Here is a 24,102-nt window from a genome sequence, read left to right on the forward strand (position 1 = left end):
GACATCACCGGATCCCCCCCAGCTCCCTTTTACATTGAGGGCATGTTTCTTTGTTTACAAACTGCTGCTGGCAGACTCACACACTCATTGTATGCATACCGAATCAGCATGGTGTTCTCCTCTCCAATCCACATTGCGTGGCTCCCATTTCTCCCCTGATGACAGGCAGCATGTTACAACATTTGGCCAACACAGCTGCAGATCCTACGAGTCATGTAAGTCCTGTATTACTCCATGTAACTGACATGACCATACCCATTAAGCAAGGAAGGGAGCACAAGTATTCAGCAGTAGTCGCACTTCAAGTCCAAACACACCCTCTCAGCTGGATGTACTGGAAGGAACTTGTAGTGCCACTGCATTTTGAGAGCTCCTGACATGTCAAGAATTGTTGATTTACTAATATATATATATATATAGTGAACCGTGAGTGCCACCAGTGAGCAGTAACTAAAACAACATTTATTGACAACAGCAATGCAAGAGATAAGCATGGCACCAGGAGCGAGGCCAGTAAGAGGTGGGAGGAGAGGTTCTTTGGGCTTGCAGTCACTTGAATAGAATAGGCTACATAGCAGTCTGACACAGTGAGATTGGTTAGATAGGTGTTGCACATGAATGCGGCCAGTAAAGGTTGGGGGGGAGGTGCTTTGGGCCTTCAGTCACATGAATATAATAGGTTAAATAGCAGTCTGTGCACAGGGCACACAGTGACATTGGTGTGAGTGGTGAGTGAGGGCACTGCTGCCACCAGTCTGCATAGTGCTGCTGATCACGTGGGCCACTCCCACCCCATGTAAAGCAATACAACTACACCTCAACTAAAAGAAAATGTTGGAAGAGGCGAATTCATTGTGGGCGAAGCTTTGGTTAACATCTAGTATATATGTGGTGAATGTATTTTATTGCAGTCCCATGCGTGCTGTCTATGTGATATGGCGGATTATAGGATGCTCTCTGTGCAGTATGGCAGTTACTGTGATGAAGTCTTTGCAGTTTGGCAGTCATTGGGATAGCGAATGTACTGTATGGTGGTCACTGCAATGAAGTCTATTGTATGGTGGTCACTGTGTTAATGTCTATATTGTATAGTGGTCACTGTGTTAATGTCTATATTGTATGGTGGTCACTGCAATGCTGCAATTTTATGGTGGACACTCCGTGTGCTGTATGCAATTGTGAATACCAGTTTGTCACATGTGTTGGTTGTGTTAGATGCCCAGGGGGTACCTTTTCCACCAATTTTCTTTTTATCTAATTTGCTACAAGATAGTATTAGGGTAGGAGCCCCTATCTAAAGGCGTCAGCATTAGGTGTGTGCACCAGGACAGCATTGTTAGGTATTCTATAACAGATTATCACTACTTTCTTCAAGCAACATGACAAGCTTCCAAGGACCTGCACCCCCAAGGGAGCATGGGCACTATTGTGTAGTTTTGCCTAGGGTACTGTCACAGGCAGCACAGACGGTGTAATGGTTAGTGTTACTGCCTCACAGCACTGAGGTCATGGGTTCGATTCCCACCACGGCTCTACCTGTGCGGAGTTTGTATATTCTCCCTGTGCTTGTGTGGGTTTCCTCCGGGTACTCCGGTTTCCTCCCACACTCCAAAAATATACTGGTTGGTTAATTGACTCCCAACACAAATTAACCCCAGTGTGTATGTGTGTGTGTACATGTGGTAGGGGATATAGATTGTAAGCTCCACTGCGGCAGGGACTGATGTGAATGGCCAAATATTCTCTGTAAAGTGCTTCGGAATATGTGTGCGCTGTATAAATAACTGGTAATAATAATAATGAACCATAGGGGAGAAGCCAGGGGGTAGGGTGACTAGCGAATAAGCAGGTGAGTGAAAGCTAGGTCTCCATATTGCGGCCAAACCCAGGTTTGGCTAGACCTGCCCACCAGTCTTCACCAGTAACCCCTCCAGTCAGGATTTGGGTTTCGCTGCACCAAGTGGGCAGGTTGTGTCCCTCTGGACAGGTACCTGGGAGTGGCAGAAGGACCGGAACTATATTAAATGAATTAGTATATGAACTAATACTTGAACACTGGAGATGAACTAAATACTTGAATACAGGAGATGTACAGAATACTTGAACACTGGTGATGAACTGAATACTTGAATACTGGAAATTAACTGAATACTTGAACACTGGAGATGTATGGAATCCTTGAACACTGTTGATGAACTGAATACTTGAATACTGAAAATGAACTTGAGAATGTTAGAGATCCTAGCTGCAGGCTTACTTGAGAACACAGGAAAATGTACTGGGAATTGCTACAGATTCAGGTGCTGATTTGCACAGAGAAACACAGAGAAAAGTGGACACAGACATGTACTAGAAATAGCTGGAGGTCCAGCTGAGAGTTAATAAGTAATTAGCAGGAAACCTGACACCTCAGTAACACAGGGAAGCTGCAATAGAGCTGAGCAGCATACTACAAGACACACAGGAAAATAACATAAGACACTGGAGTTCTGAGAGAAAGCTAAAATCTCAGACTGAGAAAATCATGGAAGCTAACACAGGTAACCTTGGAAAACTGTGAATAGGCTAAAGCAACACTCTGAAGGAAGCAGAGCAGCGAAGTTGAACAGCAGTTTCCTGTTCCTGGAGTCAGACTTAAGTACCTCATGGTAGCTAGTCATTGGATCAGAGGATCAGCTGAGTGACCACAGGACTACCATTAGGAGAGACTAGTCAGGTGACATGGACCAACAGGGGAGAATACTCAGACACCACTCACCTCCACTCCCAGTAACTGGACACTTAAGCTCAAGGATGCCGACACGAAGGTGAGTAGCAGCTGATGACATAGTGACAGGTACCTAGAAACCTTGCACGGCCCTGGAAGCACCATTGAACACAACCCTATGGTTGCTCAGAATGTCCAACGGTATATGGCCACCGGTGTCAGTGGAACTGCATCTTTTGATGCATTCGCAGACACTGAAATGCCCACCGATAACAGTCACTCCCCCAATTACCGCCCAGGAATGCCTATTGGAGTTGCATGAATTGCCATGCAATTCCGATCTGTGTCCCATGGTGGTAACCTTTGGGACATATGTGCAGTGCATGTGCAGACGCTCGTTATTTCAAATGCATACACCTCTGAATCAGCTGTGTATCCACCTAAGGAAGCAGTACATGATGCTCTCCCTACCTACCATTTCCATTCAAGAATCAAATCCCTGGAGTTCCCTTTTAACTATGTCTTTATTTCAAATGCTCTGGTCTTAGCATCTGACCCAGAGATTGTATGGTATTATCTGTCTGTCTATCCTGCCTGTGTCTACTGACTACATTGCAGCCTGCCTGGGTGTACCCGCAAATGTTGCGCTTAGTTGTTTTTTATATATTTTTTATTAGAAGTGATGGAACTTCTAATATGCCACCTTCACATTTTCACCTGAGGGGCTAAAGGAGTACTGGGGGGAGGCCAGTGGCGTAACTAGGGGGGGGTCGAGCGGCTCACATGCCCTGAGCACCCTGGCAAGCACAGCAGAGGGGGCGCCGGCAGGGCATCATACCCACACGCACACCCGTCCTTCCCCCTCCCGCCATCATTGTATCCCGACTAATAACGAGCAGGTCAGTGTGCTGTGCCTACTAGCCTGCTGCTAATTGGGCTGCCTCTAGGGGGAGCTGCAGTGGAAGCGCGCAGCCCCTCACAGGCAGTCTTGTTGATGAGAGAGTGAGAGCTCTTCCTGTTCCCTGACCTGCCTGAAACGAGCTGCTGTCTGACTCCGGGTACCAGGAGAGGAGTGATTCTTCCTTCCCCAGTACTCTCTGCTCACTGCAGGTGGGTAATGGGGGGGGTGGGGGGGGTGGAGGTTGGTGTGTGTTATGTGTGGGGGGAGGGGTGGAGGTTGGTGTGTGTTATTTGTGGGGAGGGGGCTGCTGGCTGGATTTGAGATATCTGTGTCTGTGTAAGCTGTCAGTGTGTGTATGTATATATGTGTCAGTGTACTGAATATGTCAGTGTGTATATGGATATATGTGTCAGTGTACTGTATATGTCAGTGTGTGTATGTATATATGTGTCAGTGTACTGTATATGTCAGTGGGTGCATGTTTATATGTGTCAGTGTACTGTATATGTCAGTGTGTGTATGTATATATGTGTCAGTGTACTGTATATGTCAGTGTGTGCATGTATATATGTGTCAGTATACTGTATATGTCAGTGTGTGCATGTATATATGTGTCAGTGTACTGTATATGTCAGTGTGTGCATGTATATATGTGTCAGTGTACTGTATATGTCAGTTTGTGTATGTATATATGTGTCAGTGTACTGTATATGTGTCACTGTATATGTGTCAGTGTACTGTATATGTCAGTGTGTGTATGTGTATATGTCTGTGTGTGTGTATATATATATATATATATATGTCAGTGTGTGTGTGTATCTGTGTCTGTGCTGAGAGACAATGCAGGGGAAGATGTTGGTGTGACAGAGACGATGCAGGGGGGGAGCTGATCGCGTAACTGAGAGACAATGCAGGGGGGAGCTGATCGCCTGACTGAGAGACGATGCAGGGGATAGCTGATCGCCTGACTGAGAGACAATGCAGGGGGGGCAGTGATGGTGTGCTGAGAGACGACTAGGTGGGGAGTTGTTGGTGTGCTGAGAATTGACGCAGGGGGGGCGGTGATGGTGTGCTGAGAGACGACGCAGGAGGAGGGGATGGTGTAGCTAAAAAGAGATGACACAGTGAGGGAAATGATGGTGTGGCTAAGAGAGGATGCAGTGAGATGATGGTGTGGCTGAGACGATGCAGGGGGGGAGCTGAACGTGTAACTGAGAGACAATGCAGGGGGGAGCTGATCGCGTAACTGAGAGACGATGCAGGGGGAGCTGATTGCCTGACTGAGAGACGATGCAGGGGGGAGCTGATCGCGTAACTGAGAGACGATGCAGGGGGGAGCTGATCGCCTGACTGAGAGACAATGCAGGGGGGGCGGTGATGGTGTGCTGAGAGACGACTAGGCGGGGAGTTGTTGGTGTGCTGAGAATTGGCGCAGGGGGGGCGGTGATGGTGTGCTGAGAGACAACGCAGGAGAAGGGGATGGTGTAGCTAAGAAGAGATGACACAGGGAAGGAGATGATGGTGTGGCTAAGAGAGGATGCAGTGAGATGATGGTGTGGCTGAGAGGCGCAGGGGAAGGAAGTTATACAGGGGGAACGAGTCTGGTTGAACCGCTGTTTTATGAATACTTTTTTAACACATAAACAGGCATCTTCCGGACAACGTGACCTACATGAATAGTGAATACCGACTGAAGACGCCATCGTTGCAGGGAGGATACATTTCTTCAGAGGTTCCACATTGTGAGAAACTACCGCAAAGGTAAGGTGCATATGGAATGTGAAAAACGGTGTGTATGGAGTGCTAGTGAAGATCAGGTGACCACGGTGTGTAAATTGTATTTATTAAGACTCTTATAAAAACTGACAACGTGCACACAGGATACAATAGATGATAAGTATCAAATGACAATAACAGAAAAACCGTGGGTAAAGAGCATCTGAGAACACCTGGAGATGTAATACGGATAAATACAAGGTAGCAGAGACTCCATCTTAAGCTCCGTCTTAGGAGAGGGACTTTCATAGCAGTTCTGCATTACATCTCCAGGTGTTCGCAGATGCTCTTTACCCACGTTTTTTTATTGTGATTTGATACTTATCATTTATTGTATCCTGTGTGCGCGTTCTAATTTTTTATAAGAGTTTTAATAAATACAATTTACACATCGTGGTCACCTGATCTTGACTAGCACTCCATACACACCTTTTTTCTTGTTTATCATATTAGCAGGTGCAGATCCTGCTGTAGGAGCAGCCTGTCATAATCAGGATATACTATCTAGGTGATCAGCGCACTCAAATCTATCTAGCATATGGAATGTAAAGGAATGTGACAAAAAATGGGTGGCGTGTCATGTTGGCAAGCCCCATTTTCAGTAGCCACGCCCCTTCTGGTAGGTGGCCACGCCCATATTTTTGACGCGCGCCTTTGGCACGCAAGATATATATGGCTGTTTAATGGGGGGGCGCCAATCTGAAACTTGCCCTGGGCTCCGAAGACCCTAGTTATGCCACTGGGGGAGGCACAGGCAGAAGTTTTGCCTAGGGCAGTGGTTCCCAAATTTTTTTTTATCACAGCGCTCTGGAGTATCAACATTGGTTTTACGGCACCCCTAAGTTTAAGTTTGTTATTGAGAGATTCAGACAAAATTTTAGTAAAGTAGTAAAATGAAGTAAATTGTGCTTACCTGTCATCCTTAGGCAAAGTTATGTGGTGCTGGACAGGTTTGCGCTTCTGTTTGTCCACATATTGTATTTACATTACATTGACCTTAAATAATATGATTTGGTGCTGGACCACCAATCTGAGGCACCCCTGCAAGTGTCCCAAGGCTCCCCAGGGTGCCACGGCACACAGTTTGGGAACCACTGGCCTAGGGTGCATAGAAGCCTTGCACTGGCCCTGCTTACAGACTGTTGCATATACAAAGGCTTTATAGTTACTATATTAAATATATATGTATATACAGTATGGTTCTGTGAGCAGTTGACAGTGTATGTGTTGGAAGAACAGAATCTCAGAGATGTGTTTTTAAATCACACAGCAAGGCTTCTCCTGTGTGTTACAAATCACCCGTTGCTGGCTTGCAGCAGGTCTCTTCCAGCGTACAGTCTCTCATACCAGACAACATGGAGCAGGGCTGCCGGGACTTGTAGCACACTATGACACACACCATGCCCAATACTGAGTCGGCTACCGGCATGTAAAGGGGAAGAGGGGGAATGTGATCGCAATCGCAGATTTACTTACTGATCTTTGGGTGAGTGTTCTTGCAGCTGAACTGTTTGATAGGGGGAGCGGTTGATCACGGCCACACTGAGCAATCATCCCACTCTGGATCTGCTCTAGCCGGCACCCCCTCTGCCCCGATGCCCAGGGTACGTGCACTGCTTACCCCACCCTCATTATGACACTGAGTGTATAGAAATACAGGTTGAGTCTCCCATATCCAAATATTCAGAAATACGGAATATCCCGAATTACGGAATCATTTTGGCATGACTGAAATAATAAAACCTTTGATTTTTGATGGTTCAATGTACACAAACTTTGTCTAAGGCACAAATTATTAAAAATATGGTATAAAATTACCTTCAGGCTGTGTGTATAGGGTGTAAATGAAACATAAATTTATTTCATGTATGTACACAAACTTTGCTTGAGCCACAAAATTATTGAAAATATTGTATAAAATGAGCTGCAGGCTATGTGTATAAGGTGCATATAACACATATATGCATTTTGTGTGTATATTGGGGTCCCATTCCCAAGATATTTCATTATGATATGCAATTATTCCAAAATATGGAATATTCCGTTATCCAAAATACCCCTGGTCCCAAGCATTTTGGATATGGGAGACTCAACCTGTAGTATAACAGATTTTGCATACACAATTTACTCTTTTACAGCAGACACTATTTTACAACAAAGTCTCTACCTGAAGAAAAGCCATCACAAGTTTATAAAGAGGATGGGTTTAGTTGACTAAAGTGGGAAACCAATTAGCCACAGGATTTACCCTGTGGCTAATTACGTGCCGGCCAATTAAGCTAGTGTGGTTTACACTACGTGTTAATACCCAGAGGTTTACAGGAGCTGCAAGGAAAAGTCTGCAAGAAAATGCACCCTCTGGCAGGGGTGTATCCAGAACTTTGTGGGCCCCATACCAACATTATGAAGGGGCCCCTTTCCAATGCTTCCAGAGAGACACCTCTGTCCACAGTGGTTGTTCCTTTTATGCCCCATAATTTTGCCCTAGTTCATTTTATGCACCATATAGTAATAGTGCCCTAGTTCATTTTTTGCACCATCGAAATATCATAGCTCCCATTATGCCACAAGTTCATATTATGCCACGTTGTATTCCCCCCCAGTTCACAATATGGCTCATTGTAGTTCTGCCAGCATACATAATGCCTCACAGAGGAAGGGAACCAAACAGCTACTACTTGAAGCTACTACTTCCTAATGCCAGACATTACATTTTTAATGGAGATTATGGTAATTTAAGTACACTGTCCCTTTCTGGGAGAGTCCTAATCTCAGAGCTCAATTCCCGCCTCCCTCCCAGCTTCACAAAGGCTATAAATAATAACAAAAACAAATGCAGTAATTAACCATGCGCTCACCTTGTGGAAGTGGATAAAATATGTAGGACGTGTTATATTAGCTAGCTTGCTCCCTGGTGGTTAAATGATTGATGCTCGATTGCAGAAAGTGTGGGTAGGGTAAAAATGGTTTGGTATGTCATTCTATCTAGTAAAAGTAGGCATAGCTGAGGGATAGTGTAGCAGTAGCTCATATGCTCGTTGTATGTCTTGTTTGGGTATGTGGTATGTTTCTTACTGTTACTGTCCTTGGTAATGTAATTGGTCTTGGAAGCATATATCTTGGGTAAAAGATCTTCCATAGATCGTCTAGATATATCATGGCTATGGTTAGGGTTCTAAAAGTATAACACGTCTTAGTTTACCACAGTTGAAGATATACTACTAAAGGGAGGATTCTTATTTTAGAAAATGGTTTAATTTTCTAGGTACAGATTGAGGCCTGTAGGAGCTAAGATTTTAAGAATAATAATCCATTTGATTTCCTCTATTTTTTCATAGTCGGCACCTCTCCAGTTTTCCTTAACTAGCTTTATCCCCATAAAGTTTGTATGGCTGGCGTGTTGATTATGTGTAATTTTAAAGTGATAGGCCTGAGGGCCTGATTTAGCAAGGATCGCTATTGCAGTAGCAATCGTGCAGGCAGTTCTGCTGCAAAAGTATGCTAATTGCAATTGCAAAGCACTCTCACTGACAACATGCAGACGCCCACTTCCCCTCTCGCACATCCGTAATATCTTGCAATCCAGACAAAACAGCCACTTGCACATTTAAGGCAGGTCTGACCCTACCACTAAATTGGTAACTTTCCTGCATGCAGTGACAGCTCAAGCTGCATATGCTATCACAGTGGCTAATTTATGCACGCCCCTGCAACGGTGTTCAAACGCACTGGCACGCTTACTTTTCTTCAACCCGCCCCCCCATCACCACCCCCAAACGGTGCTTCCTGTCAATCAATCTGCGATGGGTCTGCGTAGTCACTACAATTGGCCGGCTGTGTACGCTTTAGCAGTTGCAATCCTTACTAAATCAGGCCCTTTGTTAGTCAAACCCTTTTTTATGTTATTCTATTTTAATTCGTATCCTTATACCACAGGTTCTCAAGCTCGGTCCTCAGGAACCCAAACAGTGCATGTTTTCCAAGTCTCCTCACAGAATCACAAGTGAATTAATTATATCCACCTGTGGATCTTTAAAAATGTTTCAGTGAGTAATGAATATATCTGTGCACCTGCTGGGTGACCTCTGAAAATGTGAACTGTGTGGGGTCCCGAGGACCGAGTTTGAGAACCACTGCCTTATACTAAGGAATATTTTTTACTCCATCCCAATGATTGTTATACCCCAATCCCACACCATTCTTACGCCTCCATCCCATTGTTTGTGTTACCTATATCTGACTATCCTCAATATAGTCACCACCTTACCTAACATCTACTGTATATTGTGCAAACCAATAAACATATATTTGAGAAGATTTGAACTTTTTTCTCATTTCATCACAATTCGCTATTATAACATGTCCTATATATTTCACCTAATTCCACAAGGTAAGCGCATGCTTAAATACTGTATTTGTTTTTGTTTATCAAGAGATTGGTGACCTCCAAAGTAATAGCAGTTACCGCATGCTACTCCCTGTATCTATAATACACGCACGGGGCTCACTGATTAGCTCAGTTGTGATTGTGAGTGGGAAACAGGAGTGTGGGAAATGGATCATATCAATGTGGAACTTTACTGATAGGTAGAGACAGATATCACAACTGATGAATCCTCCTTTTCAGGCAAGGACAATGGGCCTGACCCAAATTTTTAGCAGGAAATTCCAGGAACATGGTAGACAACTATATGAGATGGATCCAGGGCCCCCTAAGCCACTGGCCCCATTGCAATGGCACCCCTTGCACCCACTATAGCTAGGGGGTTTAACGTACTCTACACGGAATCAATGGGTTAGTGAGTGTTAACCCCTGATTTACTGCACAAGGAAAATGTAATTTAATTGAATAGCATTTCCCTGTGCGGTGCGATCAATTCATACTTGCCTACTTTTGAAAAAGCATTTCAGGTAGATTGTGAAAGCAGCACCTAAGAGCACGCGTTAAAGTAGACATGTACTGCTACATCTGAGAGGCGTGTCATAAAATTGATTTACATCTAAATGTAAAGGAGCCCCAATGCAGTTAGTAAGATTATGATATACGTGTTGATGAAAACTCACTGATACTTTTCAGAAAAGGTATGTAACCAATGCAGGGAAATGATACTAAAGGTGCAGGCCAATCTGGACAATATCGTTAATTTTCTATATGGGAGATATCGTTGGTGAAATCGTTGGTGTGTGAATGAACAATATTGTTCATCCAGCACACCAGGAATTTCAAGGGAGATCATTCAGCGATATCGTTCGCTGAACAGATCGTCCCGTGTGTACCCAGCTTAATGATCCCATTTGAATGTATACTACTGTTTTTTTATATATAACAGCTTCATAATGGGAGTACGGTGCAATCAGGGAGATTACTAGACTCTTCAGGGAGTCAGGGAGATTGCTACTATTTCAGGGAGTCTCCCTGAAAACCAGGGAGGGTTGGCAAGTATTAGTCAATTAGCTGCAGGGCATATCCTGCGGCTAATTGAATTCCCCCCCAAGAGGTGAATTTACTAAAGGTCAGTTTGGCCATATCAGCATGACTTTGCAATCCCAATATAAAATGTATTGAAACTTCAGATGAACTATGTGGCTGTTTTTGAAACTGCTATCAATCCAACAACAAAGACACTGAAAAAAAAAATGAGTTGCCTCTGAGAGGTGTTTTGGGGAAAGCACTGCTCTGATTCCCAGGATCTGTTCAGGGTTTCTTTTGCAGCCACCCGTAAATTAGGACCATTGAATCCTACTAGAAACAGACCATAAGGACCAGAGAACTCTGAAGTTTTGAAGCAACCAATTGGTGAATATTATTCTGCAACTTAACTGAGCGCCACATACCTGTATTCGTTTTCTTATGTTCCCAAATTAATAACCAGCCCAAGGCATTAAAGCCTAGACTGGTAGTGGAAAAAATCAGGAAATAAAGTGTGGGGTCCCCTGATTTTTCACTAACCAGCACTTGGATTTGCCAGCCAGAGCTGGTGTGGGGTCTTCCCGCCATTTTGCTAACCAGCCCTAGGTCTGTCAGCACAGGGCTGGTATCCCTAGGGTAGTGGGGCATGCAAAATAATGTGAACCCCCTCTAGGGACAATAATACCTGTGCTGATAGCACTAGGGCTAATTCCCTACACCCGTAGTTGGCAGGTATGGGACATACTTACCTACTTTTTTCATCCCCTCTTCTAGAAGGAGCCCAGAGAGAAGATACAGCTGGCTATGTTAGGGGGCAGGGAAGGGCTCTTATGTCAATAATGATGCACATTTGCTTAATTTCAGCCCGCTCCTCCGTATGGACCGTGATTCCTGTTTTTATCTCCCCCATTCTGCCAACTTCAGGAAGTGGGCGGGATGTGGGAAATCCTACCACTTTTCCGGGGGTGCGAGGGATTACCATGAAGATCGTAAGCCTCCCAAAACTTCCAGGAGAGTAGGTAAGTATAGTATGTGGTTGATTAACCCCATGAGAAACTTACCTACTCTCCAGGAGTACTGTATTGTCCAGTCTTACTCCCACCTTGACACAAAATTTCACTTTCTGTCTGTCTGTGATTCTACCCTGCTCCCTCAGCATACTCACCAGTGAGACTACCATCCTGCTTAGGCTTCCCCTTTACACCTGAGGATTCTGATAGGGTAGTGATTAGATTCCCTTTGCGGAGAGGACCCTGACGTCATCAGCTACTGTCCATCGTCATTCCCTACCATCCATGTGGACATAGAGGGGGAATATAATCTTGTGGTGATCTTAGCGAGCCACCGTGCCTGAAGCATGGCAAGGGGATACGTTTCTTCTCTAGGTGGACTTCATGGGCATGGAACCGCACTGCCGCCCTCACGGCACGTCACTTCCAGGTCCCTATTGCGAAGGGGAAATAAGCTCAACCATTCTGATAGTGGCTTTATTGGAGGACTTAATCTGGAAGATAACTGTCCTGTCCATGCCAACTGGATCTCTGCTATAGTCATATACTAAAGTCTCTACAACGATGACCTTTGTTATTTGATTTAATCTACTTTGCAAAACTCCTTGTCCTTCATTAACATGGATTTACCCCTATATAACCTTTGTTCCTTGGAGTTACAGCAACTATTAATTCTGCTGGATCAGTCTAGAGTACTCATTACTTGGTTCCCTGTACTATCTCTTTTCAAGACAAAAAAACCTCATTGCTTTGAATTTACAGCCTCCTTCCATTATATCATTGCTAATGTTTTGTTGCCATCTTGTGGTTGTTTGCTAGCTCTACACCTGGGTACATATTTGGCTACTTTGCATGTTTATTCTACCATATTTGCATCCCAGTAGACACAGCACCTCCTACTGGCATACATCTTATACATTTTTGCTGCTGCAATCTCCTGATCTTGATACCAACTTTATATAAATGCCTCCCATGCTATAGCTCTTCTGCTCCCTTGTTAATGTAACACATTAGGTGACTGTAATACTTTAACCACTTAACTGGATAATATTTTTTCCAAAAAACTCTAAGAAATTCTATTTTTTTACGACTGAATTAGGTCAAGAACATCTATTTATAAACTATCCAACACAATTTTATATATAAAAAAAATAAAATAACACACAACATTAATATCGCTTTTAACCTATTGGTCATATATATATATATATATATATATATATATATATATATATATATTCCATAGATGAAAAACCTTATGGTTTCACATGTCCCATATCTCTGTCTCCCCCCCAACCGCGCCACTCTATCTTCTTCCACATCTGCAGCAATCTGTCTTCCCCAATCCCTACTGTGTGTTCTCCCATTTGTGCTAGTTTGTATTCTCTCTGCACCAATCTATCTTTACCCATCTGCACTGCTGTCTGCCCATGTTCATGCCACTCAGTGCCCCCCAGATCCACCTATGCATCTATGTTAAATATTGAATATGTGTAAAATAAAAATAAAAAAGGACATCCCCACCCAAAGCACTTAAACCCCCACGCCACCCCCACTGTGCATGGAGAGCATGTAGAACACTTACACCCCACCCCATAAGCAAACGCAGGGGGGGTTTCCGTCTGCCTGGAAACCCCCCTCCCGAGCCCACACCATGACCACAATAGAAACAGTAATGTAATAGAATTTTACTAGTGCTGCATGTTCTTCTCAGTATCACAAATGAAATAATTAGCACCACCTGTGGATCTTTTAACATGTATCAGCCAGTAATAAATTACCTGTGCACCAACTAGAAGTTCTGGAAAACATGCACTGTTAGAGATGCACTGCTATAGAGCCCAATATGTACATATACAGTATATGTCCAAGGCAGTGCTAGGTTCTTCTGCTGCTCCTCCAGGCTCCTGGACTTGCTTCAATAGTCTGGAATGGTGCCCACATTTAAAATAAATAAGTTCATCTCAGGCAGGATGGCCTACTGATGCATCTAATGGCTTATTGTGATCACTGGTCCTGCATATGCTGGAATTAATACACACAATACTCTTTGTATGTCGCTTATTAAAGCTGGTTAAGTATTAATTTTACCCTCTTCATTGACAGGCCACACTCGCTCTAAAATGAAGCATTTAGAAACCCCCCTCTGGAAATCCTGCGTTTGCCACTGCACCCACTGTGCATGTTGTACACTTTAAACCTCCAAGCCACCCCCACTGTGCATGTAGAGCATGTAGAACACTTATACCCCACCCACTGTGCATGTTGTACACTTTAAACCTCCATGTCACCCCCACTGTGCATGTAGAGCATGTAGAACACTTATCATCCCTACCCATTGCACCCCCTTGGGACAGGGGATCAGGTGGCCAGTAGAGACACTTACCATTTTAATGAATGTACTGTATCTTCTGCAAACTAACCAAGGAGAGATCAGATGTTGCTGCCTGTATCAGACTAAGTGTACGGACACCTCTGAGCATTTGGTTATATCAATCTTTCTGTCACCGATCATTATGCTGACTGTGTGAGCCCACCCAGCACCACAAATCAGGAGAATCTAGCGATCACTTTTAGAAGAGGGAGGAGGGTGCACTGGCAGCTTCAGTATTATTGTTGCTGGCCACCCCTCCGTTCGTGAAATGTCGGGACACTGCTCGTCCAGGATCAATAGCCCCCTGGATAAGTTTCAACCCTAAATCCAGTCTGGATTTGGTCGTTCCTGCTTAGAATCGGTCAGACCAACAGGACACTCCCTATGGAGTAGCGCAACTAGGTAGCCACTCCAGTCAAACGGCTCTTAGGACAGTCCTGTCTGTGAGGAATTTATGCACTTTTACAAAAAAATTATAAACTGCAGACCATGATAATCAGTAGGAAGACATTACATTTTTACAGGAAGCTAATAGTCTCTCACCTAAGGAAAGCTCCCTTTTGAATTACCCCATCACTGATGAGTATGTCTGACAAGGTAATATAGGCAACTTCCTATGACCTGGTGGGACCCAGGGGCCTGCCTGCTACCTGTAGATGGTGCACTCCGCAAGGGAAGGCCCTTCAGCTCTACCACTGTGTAGTTTATCCCATGAGTCTCGGCAAAGGGGTCAGAGGGACTGATTGGAGGAGCTTAGTACATGTTAACTGGAAGAGTCCCTGATTGGTGGAGCTGCGTTCTGACCCCTGTAATGATGAAAACGACTCTGATCTCTTAATATAGCCCCTGTCTGTAAGTACATTGCCTGTCAACTCTATCTCCACAACAACAGTCCATTTATCCTGCCCCTGCCCACCTCACAGTCCATCTTGTAATCTTTATCTCCCAGCCTCCCTGCACAGCTCCTGCAGGTGTCTTTCCATTTCAATCCATCTCCTGAATGTGTCTCTCCCCTCTCTCAGTCCATCTCCAGCATGTGTCTGTCCTTATCTTTCTGTTAGTCCCCATGCTTATGTAATTCCCCTTCTGTTTCTCACAAACCACTTTTCCTTTTGCCTTGCACCTTGTCCCGCATCCCTGTTCTTATTCCTCTTCTGCTCTCTTCTCCCCTTACCTTCTTCCTCCTATTCTTCTGAAGTTGATGATGTCCTGGTGGCTGCTGACATGAAGCAACATGAACAAATGGAGGTACATATGCCCATCAACACATATCTGAATCAGAATATGACAGGTATGCATAATGTTTTAATTGTAATAATTTTGCTGTGGTACAGAGTAGTAAACTTTTGATACGTTGTATTGGTTCTATTCATCAAGCTTAAAATTCCAATAGCACAAACACTATTGGGGTTTAAGACTAATGGGATTTGCCAGTTAAGAATTCCAAAATTGATGGGGCAGACATTAAACGACAATTGAATTGCGAGGGAGAGGGCACCAAACCAGTATATTGCCTAGTGCCCCATGACATTTTAATCCGCTCTGGGGTCTGGATGGCTTTGGAGCAGAATATTACAAATAGTTAAAGGATTACATTGTCCAGACATTGGGCCTGACTCAGTGGCAAATGCAGGATTTCTTAGAGATGGGGGTTTCCAAATGCTTGATTTTAGGGCGAGTGTGGCCAGTCCATGGAGAGGGCATAATTAGCACTTATCCAGCTTTAATATGCATCATACAAAGTGTATTGTGTCATAATCCCAGCATATACAGGACCAGTGATCACAGTAAGCCATCATATGCAGCAGTAGGGCTATCCTACCTGAGCTGAATGTTTCTATTTCAGATGTGGGCTCCATTCCAGAGCATTAGAGCAAGTCCGGGAGTCTGAGGGAGCAGCAGAAGAACCTAGCACTGCCCTGGACATATATATATATATATATATATATATATACATATTGGTCTCGTTATTCATTGGATAGATTATTATTATAGGGTATTCATAAGTAACCCTATTGATGGTCTATAGCAGTGCATGATTCCCAGATTGCCTAGTTAGTACGCAGATGTATTTACTACTAGGTGACACATGTTAAAAGATCCACAGGTGGTGCTAATTATTTTGTTATTTGTGATACTATGAAGAACATGCAGCACTAGTAAAATTGTATAATATAGTATTGCTATTGTGGTCATGGTGTGGGCTGGAGAGGGGGGGTTTCCAGGCAACCGGAAACCCCCCTGCGTTTGCCTATGTGACTCACAGATGTACACTAATACCATTGCAGCTGCTATCATGTACGCAGCTGCTGTGTGAAAATATGCAAATGTTGCAGATGTTGAGGATTGTATTGATATGCCCACCTGTGCCATTGCAAATCCAAACATCTGCGTACAAAGGCGCAGCATTGGTTGCAGATCATTTGATTATCGCCATTCAGGGTAACCCCATGGCTACTCAGAATGGCCGTGGGATCTGAGGCGCCGGAGCCACTTTCACTGTGTACAGGATCGCAGAGGCAGACTGTGACATGCCTCAAAATGGTTCCGACACACCTGCGTTCTTTGCAGCCTCTCTCCGTTATCTCCGACAAATGCCCCCAACTGTCAATCACACTGTGAGTAAAAAGTCGCTGCAAGCAACTATGGTAATGTACCATGACGTATGTGCAGTGCGACTTAGGCCCGTATTTAATTAGAGCCGAAAAGTCGGAAAAGTTTTGCCTGTCCGACTTTCCGCCTCCTTCGCCTGTTTCAGAGGCAGAATCTTTCCATGTGCGTCCCTACTTTTCACCTAATTCAATTCCAAAACAGGTGAAAACGGAAAGCGGCGAATGCGGAACAGGCGGAAAGTACTGAATTGATTGGGGGAATTAGTCTGTACCCCAAAATAAGATGCACTGACACTGGAAATCAGTACAGATGTGTACTATAAGTCCTAATAAAGGTACTTTGTGTCATTCATTTGTGTTAAAAGCTTTATATCTGTTTATTTGTAAAAGTGCTGAAAAATGGCATAAAGCAGTATTTTTTGGTGAAAATAAATAGTCCTGTCAACTTTGGGGTACTTGAAAATGGGTGCTAGCATATTTTTGTGTCTCTAAAGAGAACTTTTAAACATGAAAAACCACCCTCATACATGCACCTGCAATCCCAAAAACACTTGGCCCCTCCTTACAGCAGCCCAATAAGTCTATTTCGATAGTTTTCGTAGTTGTCCTCCCACTTTTTAGTTTTTAGCCCAAAAAAATGACATGTCTTTTTTGGGGTGTTCTGAGGTCATTTTTTTTTTTTTAGGCTGTTTTGTCCTTTGGGGGGCTGTCTCAAGGGTTCTGAGTCGTTTCTCCACGTTTGCACCCCAAAAACGATTTTGCACTATTTTTCACCTGCTGTTCATAGGAGATACTTTTCCGCCTATTACACTGCATTGAGTTTCCGCTTAGGTGAAATTGTCCTGGAATTGAATATGGAGATACTTTGAAAACAGGCGGAAAGTCCGAATCGGCAAAAACTTTTCTCCTAACGGGGCTTTTCGCATCTAATTGAATCCGACCCTGAGTTGTATGCGCAGTTTACCGATAATCGCTCAACTGCGTAAATATGGAATTGTGTCCATCTCGGAAGAGGCCCATTGATCCTTTCTTTTATTTGATGAAGGCAGGATTATTCTTATACTCATCTCAGCAAAGATCACACACTGTGGGCTCCTATCATCCTATTCAATACTCAATCAGGACTTCAAAATTCTGACTAAATTACAGACTACAAATTTTTCTTCCTTGTCTAATCCCCAGCTAGGTTTTGTGAAGTCAGAGGGATCTATTCAGCTACTGCAGCCATCACTACCATCCACCCCCATAATGCATTCATTACTTTAAGTTCCAACCAGGCTTTCGGTAAGACTGTGTTGCCCCATGTTGCCTATGTTCTCTTTCACAATGTAATAAGTACTATATAGACATGTCCTACATTACAGTAAATAATATTACCTCTAGCACCTTTCTCCTAGAATGAGAACTAGACGGGACTGCCCCCTTTCTCATCTCCTCTTTCACTACATAATGGCCCTTAACCACTTGCCTGATGTCGTCACATCTGATGTGACAGTGTCAGAAATGCCTGCCAGCGGCTGGTGGAATATAACCTTCCAGCAGCCATTGGGCCTGGCTGGCCCCTCTGTTGTCTCCCCTCCTTTTTTTCTCCTCCTATCAGGGTGTACAGAATAATCCTTTTAGTATCGCCCACAATCTTCCTGCAGCCTGAAGTCAGAGGGCTCATGGAAACTGCAGCATCCCTTCTTTCTGACGGCCACAATCACTGGCAGCCACGATCAGTGATCCTAATAAGATTATCCACCAGTCTGACTACAACCCTGCCTCCCCAGGGGTTTTATTTACTACGTGTTGGGTTCTAAAACTCGGCACTTCTGATTGTGTTTATGACTGAAATTTAAAAGGGCAATGATTTTACTAGCAAAACACGGCTAGTAAAAGCATTGCCCTTTTAAATTGTGGGCATATTTACGATTGTAAGTGCTGGGTTTTAAAACCCGACGCTTAGTAAATAGACCCCATTGGTCTCTCTCCCTCTCCCAGTCAGCAGTGATGGGCAATCCTCAGCAATGCCCAGCCCACCTACTGCTTGCAGGATTGTGATGTCATATGAGAAGAGTATCTAATGAAGGAGAGACTTGTACAGTTAAAAAAGTTCTTTTTTTTTAATAGAAGATATGTAGGATAGGATAGAATTGAGATTTGTTTTTAAATATTCTTCTCCTCTGTTGCTGAAAGTTGATATCAAATGATTTCTGATGTCTAGAGATGACTGATTGTTAAAATTATTTTGTAATAGGGAATTGAGGATATTAATACACTCATAATCCATAGTTTTATACATTTAAGAAAAATATATACAGTGCTAACAATATATATATAAATGTTCCCAAAATTGTGGATTGTTTAAATTATCAAATAATTTAAAAAACAGCTATTTAACCTTGATTTACTAAAATTTTTATTAAAAAATGTGTACATTTCTTAATAAAATTATACGGAATAAGGTAAAATAACTATTATTTACATCATTTTAATCCCCAATTTTGGTGACATTTTGGGAGAAAATACATTAGTAAGTTAAGTGGTTAAAGATTTTCATGGTATAAAAATAGGAAACTTCAACTTTGAGAAATATGAAGCTTTGGCTATGTTTGGACAGGTGAAATTGGACTGACATGGTACTGTTCCCATTGCAGTGGGCACACAAATACATTACATATTTGGTATTGCACTTCCTTTCCATCACTTTCATCTTTGCAAATACAGGGCAGTATTGCATCCACATTTGCATTCGGCTTCGATAGCCTATGGACTCAGATATGCTAATGAAGCATGTTATGTGGATTTCATGCATCCTGGACAAACTGGCCACTGTGTTTTTGTGTCCGTGCTTCAGAAATTATCATAAGTATCTGGACTTGCATCAGCCTTGGAATGGCCCACAGGGGTACAGGGGAAATTCCTGGTGGGCCTCACTACCTGAGTGCACCGCACCCTCTTCTAGATGTCATGCTCCAGACTGTGCACTGACCTGTACATTGCTACTTTATTAGAGAGTCAGTTATCTTGTGGAGCAGGACCACTGATAAACATCAGTTTTTGGTTTACTTCTATAGAAGCTACATCATTTGTCTTAATGGTTAGTCAAGCTACTGTGGTGGCTGGCCACACCCCCTCTGGTAGATGGCCCCTATCACTGCATTCCCCCGGTGGGCCCTTTATGCCCCAGTCCTACACTGCACCAGCCCGATGCTGGGTGCAGAAGATCTGTATGAAACTGTGTCTGAACACCTAAATCAATCAGGGAAGTCGTGCTATAGGCCTGCGACACTTCCATGACATTCCCATCAGACAAAGCCATTTCATGTCTTTTAGTAATTGTTGCCTAGCTACCACCCACAAATGCCTAAATGATGTCAATCTCCATTTGCACAGGATCGTACTTGCTACTTCGGAGGCATCATGCAAAGGTTGTGCACACCATGTTTTCAGCTTCAGCTGCATTCAGTCAGCTCTAAATCGGGAATTGCCTCTGTTTGTTAAGATGTGTCTGACTCTGAGTCACCACCAAAGCCTCAGCCTGGTCATTGATCAGATCATGGAGGAACTATTATTTTTTTGGGTCACTGTAACCTTGTAAAACTAGCCAGCTTTCCAAAACTCTTATACATTTTCCAGATGGCCTCCCTTGTACTTAAGGCCACTGATCTAAACTGTATGTAAATAGATAGCAATACTTGCAATTGCTTGCCCACTTTGATTAATGCCTAACTGGAAAAGAGGCAAGTCCCTCTAAGCTGATACTTCTCTAGATGCAGTACAATTGCAAGTATTCAATGGCGCCTATTTATTTGTGCTGTAGTTCTATAAGTGCCAGCATGCAAGATCAATCAAGGTGTCACGATCCTATGTTCTCTCATATACTTTTAGTTTGTCTTGTGACTTACCTCTCCCACTTCTCCTGTAGATCAGGATATTCTGATTTGCCTAGGAAGTCTGCTCAGCATGATGGCTGCAACACCCCAAGCGTGAGCATGAGACTGTGCTATTCCCTCCAGTCTGATTATTCACCTAAGAGTTCTTCTGCCTGTGAAGTCTGCAGATTCCTGATTAGAACAGTGTTTGCAGTTGAAATAGAATGCAGGACTTGAACTGCAGAGATCATGAAGATGAATTTGCTCTCAGTGCCTGCTATTCTCTGCACACTTTCACACCTCGCTAGTACTCAGACTGCACACCAGAGTTCCCTCCAAAACTCAGTATGGGAGCAGCCATGTTGGACTACTCCACCACTCAGAGCGCTGCTCCCAAACCATCTGACCACAGCAGCCAATCCCCAGTGGTCCAGGGGTATATAAGGAACTTCCTGGCAGTCTGCTGGTGCCAGTGTTTTGTTGTTATATCCTGCTGCAAGCTGATAGAGTATTATCTCCAGTTCCTCCAGCATTGTGACTTCCAGAGCAGTTTCCATCACCAGCGCCCCTGGCTCCACCTGTACCGGTTAAATCCTGGTGTCTAGCATTCCGGTTCAATCCAGGTGTCCAGTATTCTGGTTCAAACTCTGTGTCCAGTATTCCAGTTCAATCTCGGTGTCCAGTATTCTGGTTCAAGCCCTGTGTACAGTATTCCAATTCAATCCCGCTATCCAGCATTCCGGTTCAATCCCAGTGTCCAGTTTTCCGGTTCAATCCCAGTGTCCAGTGTTCCGGTTCAATCCCGGTATCTAGTATTCCATTTCAATCCCAGTGTTCAGTGTTTCCATTTCAATCCTGGTGTCCAGTACAAGACTTTACCACACCACTCTACTCTGCTTGACTGCATGAGGGAAAGTTATATCAGACCTCCCAGCTTCTGCCCAGACCTCACTGACTCCATTCCAGCCAGTCCAGGTCCACAGCCAAACACATCCGTGACACAAGATCTCTTAGTGCATGCTGGCAAAAGTAATGCCACACATGCTTTCATTATATTTGGAAAGTATTATCCTGGTACCCATTGACCATGCATACGAGCAGGAACTCAGTGGTACTCCACATTGGGCTGGTAGCTTCTAGACCACAGGTTCTCAAACTCGGTCCTCAGGACCCCCAACAGTGCATGTTTTCCAGGTCTCCTCACAGAATCATAAGTGAAATAATTACTCCACCTGTGGATCTTTTCAAATGTGTCAGTGAGTAATTAATTCACCTCTGCACCAATTAGGTGACCTGGAAAAAGTGAACTGTGTGGGGTCCTGAGGACCGAGTTTGAGAACCACTTTTCTAGACAGTAGTCTGAGTAGGTTGGCCTATTAGAAAGTGGAAGAAAATATTTTTTTTGCTGTAGTTCTTTTACTTTAGTTTAATTAAATACAAGTTAAGATGGCTCAGGTAAGTACCCTAACCCTCCCTTAGTGGTGCCTAACCCTAACCTTCCCAGGGGGTGCCTAACCCTATCCCTGGTGGTGCCTAACCATCTCATCCCGCACCCTAAACCTAACCCTCCTGGGGGGGTGCCTAACCCTAGCCTCCCCCCAGTGGTGCCTAACCCTAACCCCCCTACCCGTAGCATAACCCTCCCTGGGGGGTGCCTAACCCTAATCTCCCCCCGGGGTGCCTAATCATAACCCCCCGATCCTCAGCTAAGTGTGCATACATACGGCCGACCGGGATGCTGATACCGGTATACTGTATATGTCCTTCAGGATATCGGCACTGGCATTATACTGCATATAAACTGCATCCCATGAAGATGTCAGGGTGACTCATGCAATATATTAGAAGAGAGATACTTCAAACCATGAAAGATGATCACAGTATATATCTCTATATACTGTTAGTCATATATATATAAAATGCTTCTTTGGACCGGCACTCACTCCTTAGGTATCACCTGCTCTGGTGCCCTCCATACCCAAAACATCCAATTGAATGACCAAATAAACAGCGGCACTCAGAGGCTAGTGCAAAAAGTCAAAAATGTGTATTCACATGGAACCCATATGACACCAACGTTTCGGCATCAATGTGTCCCTTTGTCATGCCTTGGTCCCGAAACGTTGGTGTCATATGGGTTCCATGTGAATACACATTTTTGTACTTTTTGCACAAACCTCCGAGTGCCACTGTTTATTTGGTCGTTCAATTATATATATATATATATATATATATATATATATATATATATACATACATATATATATTTTATTATTATTTTTAAAAGATGATAATATGCATATTACTTACCAAGTACAAATAAAGGAATCCTCCCAGTATATTGTACCAATTTTCCAAAGATAGCTGCACATAGTGCATTAGTAACTCCAAAGCAGATTATTACAAATCCCACATATTTAAGACCCAGGATACAGGTCACATAAGACTGGAAAACAGAATCAAAATCGTATTAGAAATCTGCAGTAAACGTTAGTCATTTTATCTGCTACTGGTATCATTACCTTTTTTGGAGAAAACATACAGCACAAAAAAATTGCAATATTATTTTCAGTAACATTTAAACTTTAGGAATCCTTTAGAAAGTGTATTTTAAAGAATAATCACTTTCTGTGATTACAAAAAGCAGGTCCTGATCCTCGTAAACCACATCCCATTCTAATGAGGACACTCGAAGTGCCTTTCTGAGTCCAAGAATTGGGACAATCCAGAAAAAAATCAGGAGTGTTGGGAGGCATGAAATTGTGACATTTAAAATAAAGGCAAACTCAATGCTCACATGCTATCATCAGTGGCGGATCTACATTTTTGGAGTCCTGAAGCTTGAACTGTTATGGGGGCCCCTTTGTAACCAACAACAATAGGGCAACATCCAACAAGGTCCAAAAGGTCTTGCTGTCCTTGCAAGGACATTGAGGCCCAAATGGCAGACATGTAGAAAGCCCCCAAAGATTGAGAGACGATAGATAAATAGATGTAGAAACCCTCCAGAGAGTGAGAGATGATAGATAGTGTCGAAGCTGGATAATTGGCTGAGACAAGATCAGTTTAAAAGTGGATCGCAGCGACGCCATCTTGCGACTGGCCGCAAGATGCCATCTTGGAAATGAGATCGCAAGATGCCATTTTGCGAATAGCCGCCTAAGCGCCATTTTAGATAAACTCACACTTTAGTACATGTGGCTATAAATTTACTATTAGCATCATGCGATTGCATCTGTGACCATCGCCATAAGTTACGGCGATTCATCAAAAGCCCATTTCATGACTTTACGTAGTTTGGGTGCTCTGGATAAAGTGTGTGTATTATTATAATTCCCCTAAAGGATATATTTCAGAAATGGCTGTACAGTATGTCAAAATTGGATTGCATTAGCTAAACAGAGCAAATGGCCACTCGACAACTAGCCTGTGAAGACAAGCTTCATGGACATAAC

General features: G+C 43.5%; 1 protein-coding gene across 1 annotated transcript in view; it reads right to left on the reverse strand.

The window, feature by feature from the left end:
• Positions 1–24,102, reverse strand: part of LOC148523922 (N-acetylglucosamine transporter UNC93A-like) — a 70,847-nt gene that overhangs the window by 13,526 nt on the left and 33,219 nt on the right. Inside the window, exon 6 of the mRNA XM_088472528.1 lies at positions 22,958–23,093. Within this exon, the coding sequence (XP_088328654.1) occupies positions 22,958–23,093 (136 nt within the window). The remainder of the gene's footprint in view (positions 1–22,957; positions 23,094–24,102) is intronic.

This window comes from Taudactylus pleione, unplaced genomic scaffold (genome assembly GCF_031769625.1).
Source record: "Taudactylus pleione unplaced genomic scaffold, aTauple2 ptg000125l, whole genome shotgun sequence".
In the NCBI taxonomy this organism is placed as follows: Eukaryota; Metazoa; Chordata; class Amphibia; order Anura; family Myobatrachidae; genus Taudactylus; species Taudactylus pleione.